The sequence below is a fragment of the Schistocerca americana genome, chromosome 1, assembly GCF_021461395.2.
Source record: "Schistocerca americana isolate TAMUIC-IGC-003095 chromosome 1, iqSchAmer2.1, whole genome shotgun sequence".
In the NCBI taxonomy this organism is placed as follows: domain Eukaryota; kingdom Metazoa; phylum Arthropoda; class Insecta; order Orthoptera; family Acrididae; genus Schistocerca; species Schistocerca americana.
The window spans coordinates 307,776,607-307,790,019 of NC_060119.1; the positions used below are offsets into that span (position 1 = coordinate 307,776,607).

General features: G+C 41.9%; 1 protein-coding gene across 1 annotated transcript in view; it reads left to right on the forward strand.

The window, feature by feature from the left end:
• LOC124545542 (alpha-1A adrenergic receptor-like) overlaps positions 1-13,413 on the forward strand; it is an 82,152-nt gene that overhangs the window by 48,845 nt on the left and 19,894 nt on the right. The window contains exon 4 of the mRNA XM_047124511.1: positions 5,064-5,306. Within this exon, the coding sequence (XP_046980467.1) occupies positions 5,064-5,306 (243 nt within the window). The remainder of the gene's footprint in view (positions 1-5,063; positions 5,307-13,413) is intronic.

A 13,413-nucleotide genomic window follows, 5' to 3' on the forward strand; every position in this document is an offset into this window, starting at 1 on the left:
TCAATAATTAACGGATGATTTTTAAGCATGTAAGTAGACCTTGAATAACCAGTTTAATACCAAATTTTTCAGATAACTATGTTCGCCTATGTAACGCAGAGGAGGATGGGGAACAGTTAATAAATAACACTTCTACGTTAAAAAAAGAAAGAAATCTGAAACATATTTATCATCGATGATGAGAAACGATGAAGTTAATGTTGGGCACAAAAGCGCCCCACATTGATAAACGCAAGCAGTTTGGAAGACTTTCGTCACTGATAGTCGATCGAAACTTTGATTATTCATCTTCATTATGGATAAAAATCCTTCACACGCATAAGTATAGCCGAAAATGGACGTATCTCTAGCAGCGTCGGCTGCAGGACTGGAAATTTTTGCTGTAGAAAATTTTTGTAGAATTCTTTTGTACTTCGTACTGCAAAGTACCTGTCCTTCATCCGTGTGTTACACTGCACGCCGTGTGTTACACTGCACGTCGATCATTTTCATCTGTAGGCGATTCGGAGCCTCTTCAGCTCCTGTTGGAAACGGCCGCGCAAAGTAACGAATGATAGGAGATACTCTAGTAATGTCTACAAATCTTGCTTGAAATTGCTCCTTAATGTTTACAACTATTGACACGTATTCCTGAAATCTAATACTTCCGTGGACCAAAACAGTGGTAGGGAAATGTGCAATATTTTCAGACGATAGTTAGCTTCCTTTCAAAAGCAGTTTCTTTTTCCAGTATGTCCGAAATTAAATTATTTTCACCTTGCAAACAACATTCAGGCTGTTCATGTGAGTCATAATGTCCACGAGAAAGGCACAGTCTGATATTCAGCAAGGGGCTTCTAATTTCGGTTCACTCTTTCCATTCCCGTGCAAGAAATGTGTACGACCAAACTTAAAGCAAAAAAATCTTTTCAGCATTTTACCTTGACCGGTCCACCGTACTTCGTTATAGTGAGATATGTCGTCGTCCTCCTTTTCTAATTCCTCCAAGAACTCCCGAAACTGGCGATGCGTAAGCTCATGTGTCCTCAGATAGTTTACAGTACACACAACAATTTACATGACGTTTACTAAAGTTACAGATTTTTCACAAAGCGCCTCTCGATGTAGAATGCAGTGAATTCTATGCAATGTCTCTCTACAAGTCCTAGCTTTTTGCGCATCAGTGATATGAGTCTTCTGATGGCCTCGCACTGCCGGTGACCCTTCCGTGGTCACTGGGATTAACCGATTCCAATCCATACTTGTAACATCAATCTCTTGCTCGACAGCTTGGAGTAAGTTACACCTGTCGTAGTCCCTTTCAAAGGCACTAAGTCCAGAACATCTTCTGCTACACGCAGAGCGTTATCGACACCTCTTATGTATACCACTACCTGAGCTGTATCTGTAAGGTATGTTGCTTCATCCAACGCAACAGAGAAAGCAACAAACACCTTAGCCTTATTTATTAACTGGCTGCGCACGTCGCCGGCCACAATGCTTACACGTCGTGTCACTGTTTGTTTGGAAAGGCCGATTGCTCGAAACCTGCTCACGTTCGTGGGACACAAAAGTTCTACAGTATCAGTGGGACAGTCTTTTACATCTTCTTAATGCAATTTTGAAACTTGCTCGCAGTGCGAATGTGCTGTGACTCACATTCTGGAAAATTGAAAACAGTACGCTTTACAGTAAAACAGAAACAAATTTAACACAAGAAACGAACAGTTCAAGAGGTTTCCAGAATCAGATTTTCGCTCTGCAGCGCAGTGTGCGCTGATATGAAACTTCCTGGCAGATTAAAACTGTGTGCCGGACCGAGACTCGAACTCGGGACCTTTGCCTTTCGCGGGCAAGTGCTCTACCATTTTTTTTTTAAAATCTCATTTTGTTCGTTTACGTTCGTTGCATCTGCTCGGGGTGGACGTCGTAAGACATCCGTTTAAGTTCGTTGATGATCGATGAACTCAGTTTCTTTTTTTATTACAGAAGGCTGTTAACCCTCCATCTGAGCTACCCAAGCACGACTCACGCCCCGTCCTCACAGCTTTGCTTCTGTCAATATATCGTCTCCTACCTTCCAAACTTTACAGAAACTCTTCTGCGAACCTTGCAGAACTAGCACTCCTGAAAGAAAGGCAAAGGTCCCGAGTTCGAGTCTCGGTCCGGCACACAGTTTTAATCTGCCAGGAAGTTTCATATCAGCGCACACTCCACTGCAGTGTGAAAATCTCATTCTCGAAGTATCCCCGATGCAGTGGCTAAGCCATGTCTCCGCAATATCCTTTCTTTCAGCAGTGCTAGTTCTGCAAGGTTCGCAGAAGAGCTTCTGTAAAGTTTGGAAGGTAGGAGACGAGATACTGGGAGGAGTAAAGCTGTGAGAACGGGGCGTGAGTCGTGCTTGGGTAGCTCAGGTGGTAGAGCACTTGCGAAGGCAAAGGTCCCGAGTTCGAGTCTAGGTACGGCAAACAGTTTTAATCTGCCAGGAAGTTTCAGTTCAAGAGATGTCAATTATTATGACTTACATTAAAATCCTGTTGATGCGCCTCATCCATTTTCGTAAGCGCACTTAATTTCGAGCGTCATTCTCCGCTATTCAGTATAGCACACTCTTCTCTATGAAATCAGTTGTAGTGTCTTGCAATCGTGAACTTGCACTGGTCGTCTATTATTCTGCGGCGCAGCAAAAACTGAGTTTTCACCTACTGCTGTGAAGGAGAATTGCACTTCCCAGTCGTGTTTCAAAGATTGATAACACAGATCTCCCTTTATTTGCTTTTTTTGCAATACTCGTCATTTCTCAGTAAGTCTCAAATGGCTCAAATGGCTCTGAGCACTATGCGACTTAACTTCTGTGGTTATCAGTCGCCTAGAACTTAGAACTAATTAAACCTAACTAACCTAAGGACATCACACACATCCATGCCCGAGGCAGGATTCGAACCTGCGACCGTAGCGGTCGCTCGGCTCCAGACTGTAGCGCCTAGAACCGCACGGCCACTCCGGCCGGCAGTACGTCTCACATAAGGCTACAGTCGCCAGAGGAAAAAGAGACTGGGTGTATTTCGGTCCTACTGGTAACACGTAAACAAGGAAGCAGAAACGTCGCCGTTCATTTGGTATAAAGTGTCGAGTCACAAATGTCGCTGTTCCGCTTTGTGCGCTGGCTGAGACGTGCGTACCTGCGCACTTCTGCACAGTGCGCAGCGTTTGGCCGGCCCTGGTGAAAGGAAATTTTTGGATGGCAGAGGGTATCTATAGGACAAATGGGAGCAATTAATTACGGTTTAACATCTGACGATTTCGTTTTACATTAGATAGAATAGGTGGAGTGGGTTTGGTAGTTGTCATTGGACGTATTTGTTTCGCCACTCCATTACTTAGAAACGTGAGAATTATCTTTTATAACATCTATTACAAGAGTACAAAATAAAATAGTTTCATTCAAACTTATTAAACTTTACAGTACTGGAATCATGTTAAGGGGAATTTTACTATCTTCCGCCCGAAAAAAGAATGTTCTTTAAGAAATCATTTCTCGGGCTGAGTTGTAGATATCAATGTCAAATTTGGTCAAAATGTTTATTTATATTTTCTCTACAAACTGGAATTTTTTCGACCGGAAATGTGGAAGAGCAAAGGCGGAAGTGCCGTCGGAACGAAACAAAATTTTGATGTAGACCTGCACGCGCGGTATGTCACAGGTCAGCCGGCTCGTCTGAAATCAAAAGTGAGTTGACGTTAGCGAAGGATGTAAGATTCTTTAGGAGTTGTACCTCGCTTAAGTTGTTTGGACCATAGGAAACAAAATGTGGCCATTTAAAAAAAATAGTTTTTTTCATCGATTTTTCGACTTCGCCAGCCAAGTAAAAGTATTTATAGTCGATGGATCGGAATGAAAGTGGTACATCTCCTAGAGAATTTAATTAGCTTCGTCTGAAACGAAGAATCTTGCCAATCGGTTCAGTAGATTTGAAGTTACAATCCCGCGCGATAAAAAAGTCATTTCGAAAAAACTCTTTTGAAGTTTTGACTACATATAAATGCAATATTATGCAACTTACTTTCAATGTGCTATTCCGGGTCCATAAACTAGTCCTTCCTCTTCCTCATAGAGTGCATTCTGCTCGATCTGGGACATCCTGCGCTGCTTCAGAGCCGCTCGTACGGCCGGTGACAAGCGGTTTTCGGCCGCTTGAATCCGGTGGTCGTCCGAATGCTTGGCGAACTGCATCGAATTGAGTCCCAGGGTGACATCCATCGTTGTCATGGTCTTCAGAATTGCTGAATACCCTTCGCTGAAACTGCTCACTGCTAGGAAAGTCGCAGTCTCCAAGTCTTCGCGCCAGAATGCAAGTGCTTGGGGGTAACTTCCAGATACACACGGGCAAACTTTCATTTGAATTTTGTGTGTTTCCTCCCAAGCACCGGTACAATAACTCGTCCTCTGAAAGGGTCTCGTAGATCGGATGAATCACTTTTTGAACTTCTTTGGAGAGCGGCTGGTCGTGTTGATATTCGTCCAGATGTCTGGTAGCCTCTGCAATGCACAACTTGCACCGACTAGTTTCCCAACCGGACAGTTTTGGTGTTGTAGGTGGTCATCCATCGAACACTTGTGGAAATACGTTGCCCAAATTGCCTTCTTCGTCTGTTCCACGGAACTGGAATGCCATCGGATTGACAACCTGTAGTACGTCCTAAGCTCCTTGATCACATTATCAGTTTTAGTCATGGTCAAGCACACAGATTAGTTTTTCGCTGCTACAAAGTCGAAATTCCCGAAAAAATCCGGTGCATGAAAAAGGCCGACTTCAGGTAGGTGCATTTTTTTATTTTTATTTTTTTTTTGTTCAACCGCGAACAACAATCATTTCCTTTCCGTATTCGGAAAAACCGTTTCAGGGGTGGATTCTAAACACTTTTATGGATCCAAAGATGCAGTTTTAAAAAAATCGATTTTTTGAACCAAAGGATAGTAAACCTCCCCTTAACGCTGTTGATTACTGTACTTATACCTTCAGTGACTAACTTCACTGGTTAAGGGCGACTCTCACGCTGCGCACTGGTGTGGGCCCTGCTAGGTGGGCGGCAACCTGCTGGTGGTGTGTGCGGTGGCGAGGTCGCCCACGCTGCGGCTGCCGACCCACGCGCTCGTTGCTAACCTGGCCGTGGCGGACCTCCTGCTGGGCACCGCGGTGCTGCCGCTCTCTGCCGCCAGGGAGCTCTGGGGTGCGTGGCCGCTGGGCGCCGCCCTCTGCACCACGTGGACGGCCCTGGACGTCCTCTGCTGCACGGCCTCCATACTCTCGCTCTGCGCCATCTCGGTGAGGACCGACCTATTCATTTCTATCAACACACAGTGCTCTACACACTTAACTGTACAATTTTTATTTACAAAATAGATGTAGCTCATCCTCTGTGGGAGGACTGGAAAACTCTCCATCTTCCAGGTGAATTTTGCCATCAGCAACTGTAAGATTTCATTTAATGCGTTGCCTCTCATCTACTAATGAAATCGTACATGAATTGAAATTTGCTATGCTATGATGATTTTTTCCGCAAATCTGTGTTTGGAAGTCAATGTATGTTAGAAGTGCAGTCAGAGCAACACTGACTCCTGCTATGCACATTCATACGCAGCTTTTGAGAGGGGTAAGGTATAAAGTGAAATCAGACGACGGGATGAATAAATCAAATTGTGTACACATGGAAGATAAAGTCTGCGAGCTGTATACATACAGGGTAGTCGGAAATTCCCGTTACAGACTTCTAGGACTTGTAGAGGGGAGTGAATACATCGTATTTTAACTAGGAACCCACGTCCGGAAACGTCATCCAACGAGACTACAGAGCGTCAAAGTCGTAGGCGCGGGCGTTTGTAAATGTACACATTCACGGGGTGATTCCGTGATGATGTTACAGACTTCCTTGGATGATCGAGAACGATAAATGTATTAATTGAAGTAAGGATCCCTGTACCGGAAACGAACGAGTCGAAAGTTATAAACGAAAACTGTTCTGGTAACTTTGAGTGGTGGCAGTGTGGACAAAAACGAGGAAAAACTGACCATTAAACGTGGGCTCTAAATTACATTCCTGAGGAGCTATGACCATTCGTTCATCTTCGCTAATGTGAAACACATCTCCACTCCTGAGCAAGTGTTCATATCTACCTATAACTTTGACGCTCTGTAGTCTCGTTGGATGCGGTTTCCGGACATGGGTTCCCATTCAAAATACGATGTACTCACTCCCCTCTACAAGTCCTAGAAGTCTGTAACGGGAATTTCCGACCACCCTGTATATGGTAGAGAAGAAGACATTACCAAGAAGTATACTAATGTGTGCCTAACAGATTGATGTTTGTAATATTTTTCTATTCAGTGATCTGCATTTCTTGTCAGTCTAGGATCCAGTACAATCTCTGGACCTACATCTAATCGAATGGTTTGGATGAAAACTACTTTTAAATTTGTACTTAATAGTAGTTGGTTCTGACGTAACGTAACAGATACTTGTGGCCACTGCATAAAATTGTCTGAAATTATCTGTCCCTTTCAGTTTCAAAATTTTTTTCAGTGTTTACATTATCACCTTTCTTCATGTGGTTCTAGTTTCCGTATTAGGTTCCTGACGTGCACAAACGCGAATTTTAAGCACTTAAGCTACACCAAAACGTCTCAGATCATTAATTTTTTGATTAAGTTCATATCATGAGAGAAACTGTTGCAGACTGAACTGTTACAAAAAAGACTAGCAAAGGAAACAAAATCAAGGCAGTATATGATGTTATACAGGGTGATTCAAAAAGAATACCACAACTTTAGGAATTTAAAACTCTGCAACGATAAAAGGCAGAGCTAAGCACTATCTGTCGGCGAATTAAGGGAGCTATAAAGTATCATTTAGTTGTACATTTGTTCGCTTGAGGCGCTGTTGACTAGGCGTCAGCGTCAGTTGATGCTAAGATGGCGACCGCTCAACAGAAAGCTTTTTGTGTTATTGAGTACGGCAGAAGTGAATCGACGACAGTTGTTCAGCGTGCATTTCGAACGAAGTATGGTGTTAAACCTCCTGATAGGTGGTGTATTAAACGTTGGTATAAACAGTTTACAGAGAATGGGTGTTTGTGCAAAGGGAAAAGTTCTGGACGGCCGAGAACGAGTGATGAAAATGTAGCACGCATCCAGCAAGCATTTGTTCGCAGCCCAGGAAAATCGACTCGCAGAGCTAGCAGAGAGCTGCAAATTCCACAATCAACTGTATGGAGAGTCCTACGAAAAAGGTTAGTTATGAAACCTTATCGTCTGAAATTGGTTCAAACACTGTCTGCAGCTGATAAGATTAAAAGAATCGATTTCTGTGATTTTATCCTTGCTCAAATGGAAACAGATGAATCTTTCGTTTCAAAGATTGTGTTTAGTGATGAAGCAACTTTCCACACTAACGGGAAAGTCAACCGTCACAATGTCTGTATATGGGGCACTGAGAATCCGCGGGAAACAACTCAGTATGAACGTGACTCGCCTAAGGTGAACGTTTTCTGTGCCATTTCAGCCAATAAAGTTTTTGGTCCCTTTTTCTTCGAAGGTGGTACTGTAACTGGACTACAGTATCTGGAGATGTTAGAGAATTGCCTGTTCCCTCAGCTCGAACAAGAAGCACAACAATTCATATTTCAGCAGGATGGTGCGCCACCACATTGGCACTTATCTGTCGGTAACTACCTGAACGTCAACTACCCGAGGCGATGGATCGGCCGCCAGGCAGCCCGTGACAGAGCACTTCATCACTGGCCTCCAAGAAGCCCTGATCTTACCCCCTGCGATTTTTTCTTATGGGGGTATGTTAAGGATATGGTGTTTTGGCCACCTCTCCCAGCCACCATTGATGATTTGAAACGAGAAATAACAGCAGCTATCCAAACTGTTACGCCTGATATGCTACAGAGAGTGTGGAACGAGTTGGAGTATCGGGTTGATATTGCTCGAGTGTCTGGAGGAGGCCATATTGAACATCTCTGAACTTGTTTTTGAATGAAAAAAAAAACCTTTTTAAATACTCTTTGTAATGATATATAACAGAAGGTTATATTATGTTTCTTTCATTAAATACACATTTTTAAATTTGTGGTATTCTTTTTGAATCACCCTGTATTATGGACAACTTACATCAATCAGGACTTAAATTTGTTAACATTAAATATTTAATAACCATTCCTGTACCACAGTTCTTATGATAATTTTTGAATAATGTATATTTTACTAACAACGGAACAGCTGCTTTTTAATTCCCTGTAGTCGTCACAGTAATGCGAAGTGTCTATTCAATGACAAAAAAAAAAAAAAAAAAAATTTCCTTATACCAGCCAGAACTATTAAAAGATAAATTAATGCATTCAGGCAGTAATCACTAGTTTCTTCAGACAGGATTAGGATGGAGTAAGAAGTGATCGTAGCCTTGTTCTGCATGTTGTGCTGCATAGCAAGTATAGGTGATAAAATTCGTAAAATGTAGTGATGCAAACTGACAATGCGCAAATGACTGAAGTTTAACAATACTCTACCTCTGATAAACCTGAAATGACATACTGTTTGACAGTTTTCTGAAAAAAATCTATACACTGTTAAGAAACTTTTTTTATAGAGAGGCTGAATCAAACTATTAAATCTGGTAGGAATCCAAATTATATTAACAGTCTTTCTAGTAATTTGTTTAGCCTTTCCATCCTCATTTCAACTCACTTCAATTGGTATATTATAAACATGATATCCCCGTGAGGAAAACCAATAATTTTTTGGGGATTCCAAATGTCAATTAGATGCACCGAATTATATACACATCATAATTCTGACATATTGCTTTTTTAACGCCATTTGAATATTTCCACTGCATTTAGGGACTTGGCGTTCAAAGTTATTAGTGGTGTCTCGTGTAAGAGCCACATCATGAAAGCATAGGTGGATCTCACAGTGGTATGATGTATGTAACCTGTCGTAGGTTTATTGGTTCCACAGCATTCCTTGTTATTTTTTGCAGCTGACAGCGTCGGACAATTGGTGTTGACGGTGCCAAAGGCAATTGAATAAAATAAGTTACTTATGACAGAGGAGCGCTAGAAATAGCAGAACTACGTGCAGTCAGGTGGAAAGAAAAACATGTTCTCTCATGAATATTCGTCTCTTGGATTTGCTGCTCTTATATTTTTTTTCCGTTTTTGCAGTTAAACTTACTGGACATAGGCCCCGCATTTTTTGTTTGGGTAACAAGAAAAAACAGTGTTTTATATAAAAGGCGGAACCTATATCCAGAAATTTCTCTCATAAAGTTAGGAATGAAGGAAAAGCTCAAAATTATGGATTCACATATGCAGATAGCCGATTGCAGATAAAATACAGACGGCCCAGGCTCAAGGCTAAACTCGAAAATACAGTTCGATAACTTAATATGCCTATTTGAATTGCATTTGCGTTCTTGTGAAGGAAATTAACTCTTTAGCTTAGTGATCGAATGTATCACAATCTCAGGTAGCCGGACTAGTATAGCTAAGCTACTTTTACTGCACACGATACATTGGTGATCATGATTATCTCATTCTGTATTAATTAATAATAAAACTGTAGTTGTGGTAAAGACTTTAAAGGCCTCTTAATCTTCATAAAGGTTCGCCTCTTAATCTTCATAAAGCTTTCACCGAACCGAACCTTGCATCAAAAGAATAAACAGTTATCAAGCTAATCACAGCCAATTTCCGTTAGTCAAACGACAACCTCTGCAGGAAGCACTACCATAGCACCCGCAGTTAACAGAAGGTCAATGTGTCCAAAGCAGTATCATTTGACACAGGGAATTAGGAGTTCTGGTACGCAGACAAATAGACATCCACACTCATATTCCTACCGTCACAGGTTAACCACAGTAGCTGAAGTGTAAAATTATCCCATTACAATTGTACAAAGAGACATAAAACTTCTAATATGAGTTTGTGAATGAACAATGTGTCAAATGTCGTCAAATCCAATAGATCTTAATTGATAAAATAAAATACTGTAACACGCATGTGTGATAACTTAGGATTAAGTTACTATATATATGTTACTATGTATATCTTAAAATTGTTATGTGCTTGATTAAATATCTTCACGTTATCAATGTCAACCAGTCATATTGTGATAGAGTACGTCGTATGAAGTTCCAAACAAATGATAGAGAAGTTGTTATAGCCTTTAATTGGAACGAAATGAATTAATTGCTCAGGATAGAGCTACTACCATCATCCTAGGCAGAAGTAGCTAAAACACAGTACTACCACATCAGTTGTTGCTGAGATCGATCTGCATGTAACTAATTTTAGCGATGGGGTAGAACATGCTTCTAGCGTCATCTTTTTCAAACCAATAGTTTTTTCCAGAAAAACCCACCGTGAAGTCCTCTTTCCAGCTCTAATCGTTCCCATTTTTGCTTTACATCAGTATTTATCGGCCATATACAGCCTACCTCGCCCGCTCTCCCTTCCTCACACCATGTCATGCAGCAAACAGTTGCCTGCTGAATAGCTTATCCTAACACACAACCAAAAGCTGTCATTTATTTTAAGTACAGCAAAAAAAAAAACCTTTAGTTTTGCAGAGTAGTCTGAAACGTATCAGCGGAATTCTAAGCCGACCTGTTTCAGATATTAAACATTCCACTGATTGAAGAGAGCAAAATATAAGAAATAATGAAAGACGTGACTAACACCTATAGGTTGTCAGAATGTTTATCCGGTCCCTTTTTTTCATTTAACTGTAACAGTGGTTATAGCAATCAGCTGGCGACTTTCATTATCTCCCTGATTTGCAATGGACGTATACTCGATATCTTTGGCTCTGTGTACAGTAATGGAGATAGCACGTCAGAGAAGACAAGAGGCTTTACTTGCATAATCTGGTACTGCGTCACATGTTTTGCAGTTTCCGTTGGGATCCGGGTTGGTGAGAGCAAGACTGTTTGGGTAAGATTTTTCTGCTGAGAGTGACCACTGGGTTCCAGGTATGTTAAACTGTTGAGGATACCTAGGAAGTATTTTCTAAGCTTTTCTGAATTCAGTTTGTTTAAATAGTGCATTATTTTACTTCAAGTGTTTCACAATTTTTGGTTAATTAAAACAGTCAATGTGGCTTTGTGGTTCTGACTGCTTGTGGTTAGATGGGTCCTTTTTTAGAACAGGTTCTTACAGTGCTTAAATAATGTCGCTCCATACTTTCAGGGGCAGTTTTCATGGTTAAGCCAACTACCTTTTGTGACTGTTTGGTCGTGGTACCAAAGACTGTTTCACGTTTCTCATGGCGTTAAATACATCGCTGCAGTGTTTTCTTCTTAACTTTGATTAGCTACCAGTCTAATGTTACACATGTCAATTTCCGTTTGTAATTCCTCAGACTTTACCAAGACTTCTTTGTCAATCAACACGCGTGGCTGATCGTTTAGGGCCCTACTGTGCTCGTTTTGCCAGTCAACTTTGTTTCAATACTGCTGCACTGTTAGTCCCGGTCATTCGAGAGTAAAACTGGCGAGGTTTAATGTGCGTTCCTTTGGGAGTACAGCCACGTGGAGGGCATGCATGCAGTTTTCTAGACAAATTTGTGAATGTAGCGTACCATCGTTTTCCTTGTAATTTCCCGTCACCCACGCAGTACAATAAAATCAGTCGCTTCTCCGTAGGTTAATTAGGGATTTCGGCATGTAACGAACCTTTCATTATCTGGTTCCTCCTATCCCACATAGAGTGATTGGATTGAATTACTATAGCAGGTGTTTTCTTATATTACATGTTTGTAGGGTATGATAATTGGAATTCAGTGAATACGACTAGTGTGCTTGTTATTCATATGAATAAATGTTGGAATGATTTCATCTCTTGTCTGTTATTGAAAACGTAATGATAACATCTTCCCTTCTCTTAACTGATCCTGGTGAATAAATTGAATGTGCATAGGGGACGACCAGCTATTCTTGTATGACAGAACCTATAATTAAAAAAATGCGTATGTTTTGTAGTTACCTAATGAATAACAGTCGATCGAACACGTTTTTATCGCACTCTTGCACATAATAGACACCAGTTTGTACTTTTAAAATGACGTCTCACAAATTTCAAGAGTTTCGTAAATTGCAATGGTTAGAATATTGTGATTGCCAGCAGGAGTCAGGCAGCAACAGCCGGCCGAGACAGACGTAGCGACAGGGAAGTAGCCGATTTTGTGAGTTTTATGAGTTCCTAACCAGGAGCGAATTTTATAGTATCTGTGTGCTTTAATAGTTTAGTTTCTTGAGTTTCTGCGTGTTAATTTAATATCTGATGGACACAGTTCTTCCATTTTCCTTTGCAATGGAAAGTAAACTGATTTTGTGACGTATTACAAGTTCCTAATCAGGGGTGAATTATTTAGTTCCATCTGAGTGCTTCGGTAGTTAGGTTTCTGAATCTCTATGTATTAATCTAATTTATTAAAAATATTTAAATGTGTGTGAATTCCTAAGGGAGCAAACTACTGAGGTCATCGGTCCCTAGACTTATAAACTGCTTAAACTATCTTACGCTGAGGACAACACACACACTCATGCCCGAGGGAGGACTCGAACCTTCGGCGGGAGGGGCCGCGTGATTCGTGACATGGCGCCTCATACCGCGCGGCTACTCCGCGTGGCCTAATTTATTAGACACAGTTCCTGTATTTTCGTCAGTGTCTACAGTAGAGTTCCGCAGCATGTGCTAATAGTCCGTTTATTTGGGTGGTTTAGTTTTCCACGGTCTTTAGTACGGATAGGAACTGTGATTTTCGTGTGCGGGTGCGAGCCGAGTTGGTAACACTTCGCTCTCAGCTCCAGACTGTGATGGCTTTGGTTACACAGCTTGAGGGTGCAGTGGATGGGCGCCACCGTTGTGGGCCGGCCGTGGGGATCCATCAGACGTCCAGCACGTCCGAGTCCTCCGATCGGTCCTCACTGAGGTTGACCCCTTACTGTGGTCGAGTGGGAGGTGGCCCTGGGGCGTAGCAGGCGGCGAAAGACTTCCTCGGTGGCCGCACGTAAGGCTTGCCCGGTTAGTCTGACAGACAGCTTCCAGGTACTCTCTGTGGCTGACACTGACGCTGAGCCAGACGCCGTCGCCTATGCTGTTTCAGAGGAAATCTCTCAGCGTGCAAGATCCGGACAATCACAGAGGGTGGTATTATTGATAGTTGGGAGCTCCAACGGTGGGCGCATTATAAGGCCCCTTAGCGACATGGCCGCCAAGAATGGGAAGGAAGCCAATGTGCACTCTCTGTGCAAGTCTTCTGGTCCAGACTGTATACCAATTAGGTTTCCTTCAGAGTATGCTGATGCATTAGCTCCATACTTGACAATCATATACAACCGTTTTTTTGGAACATATATAGTGTTCGAATG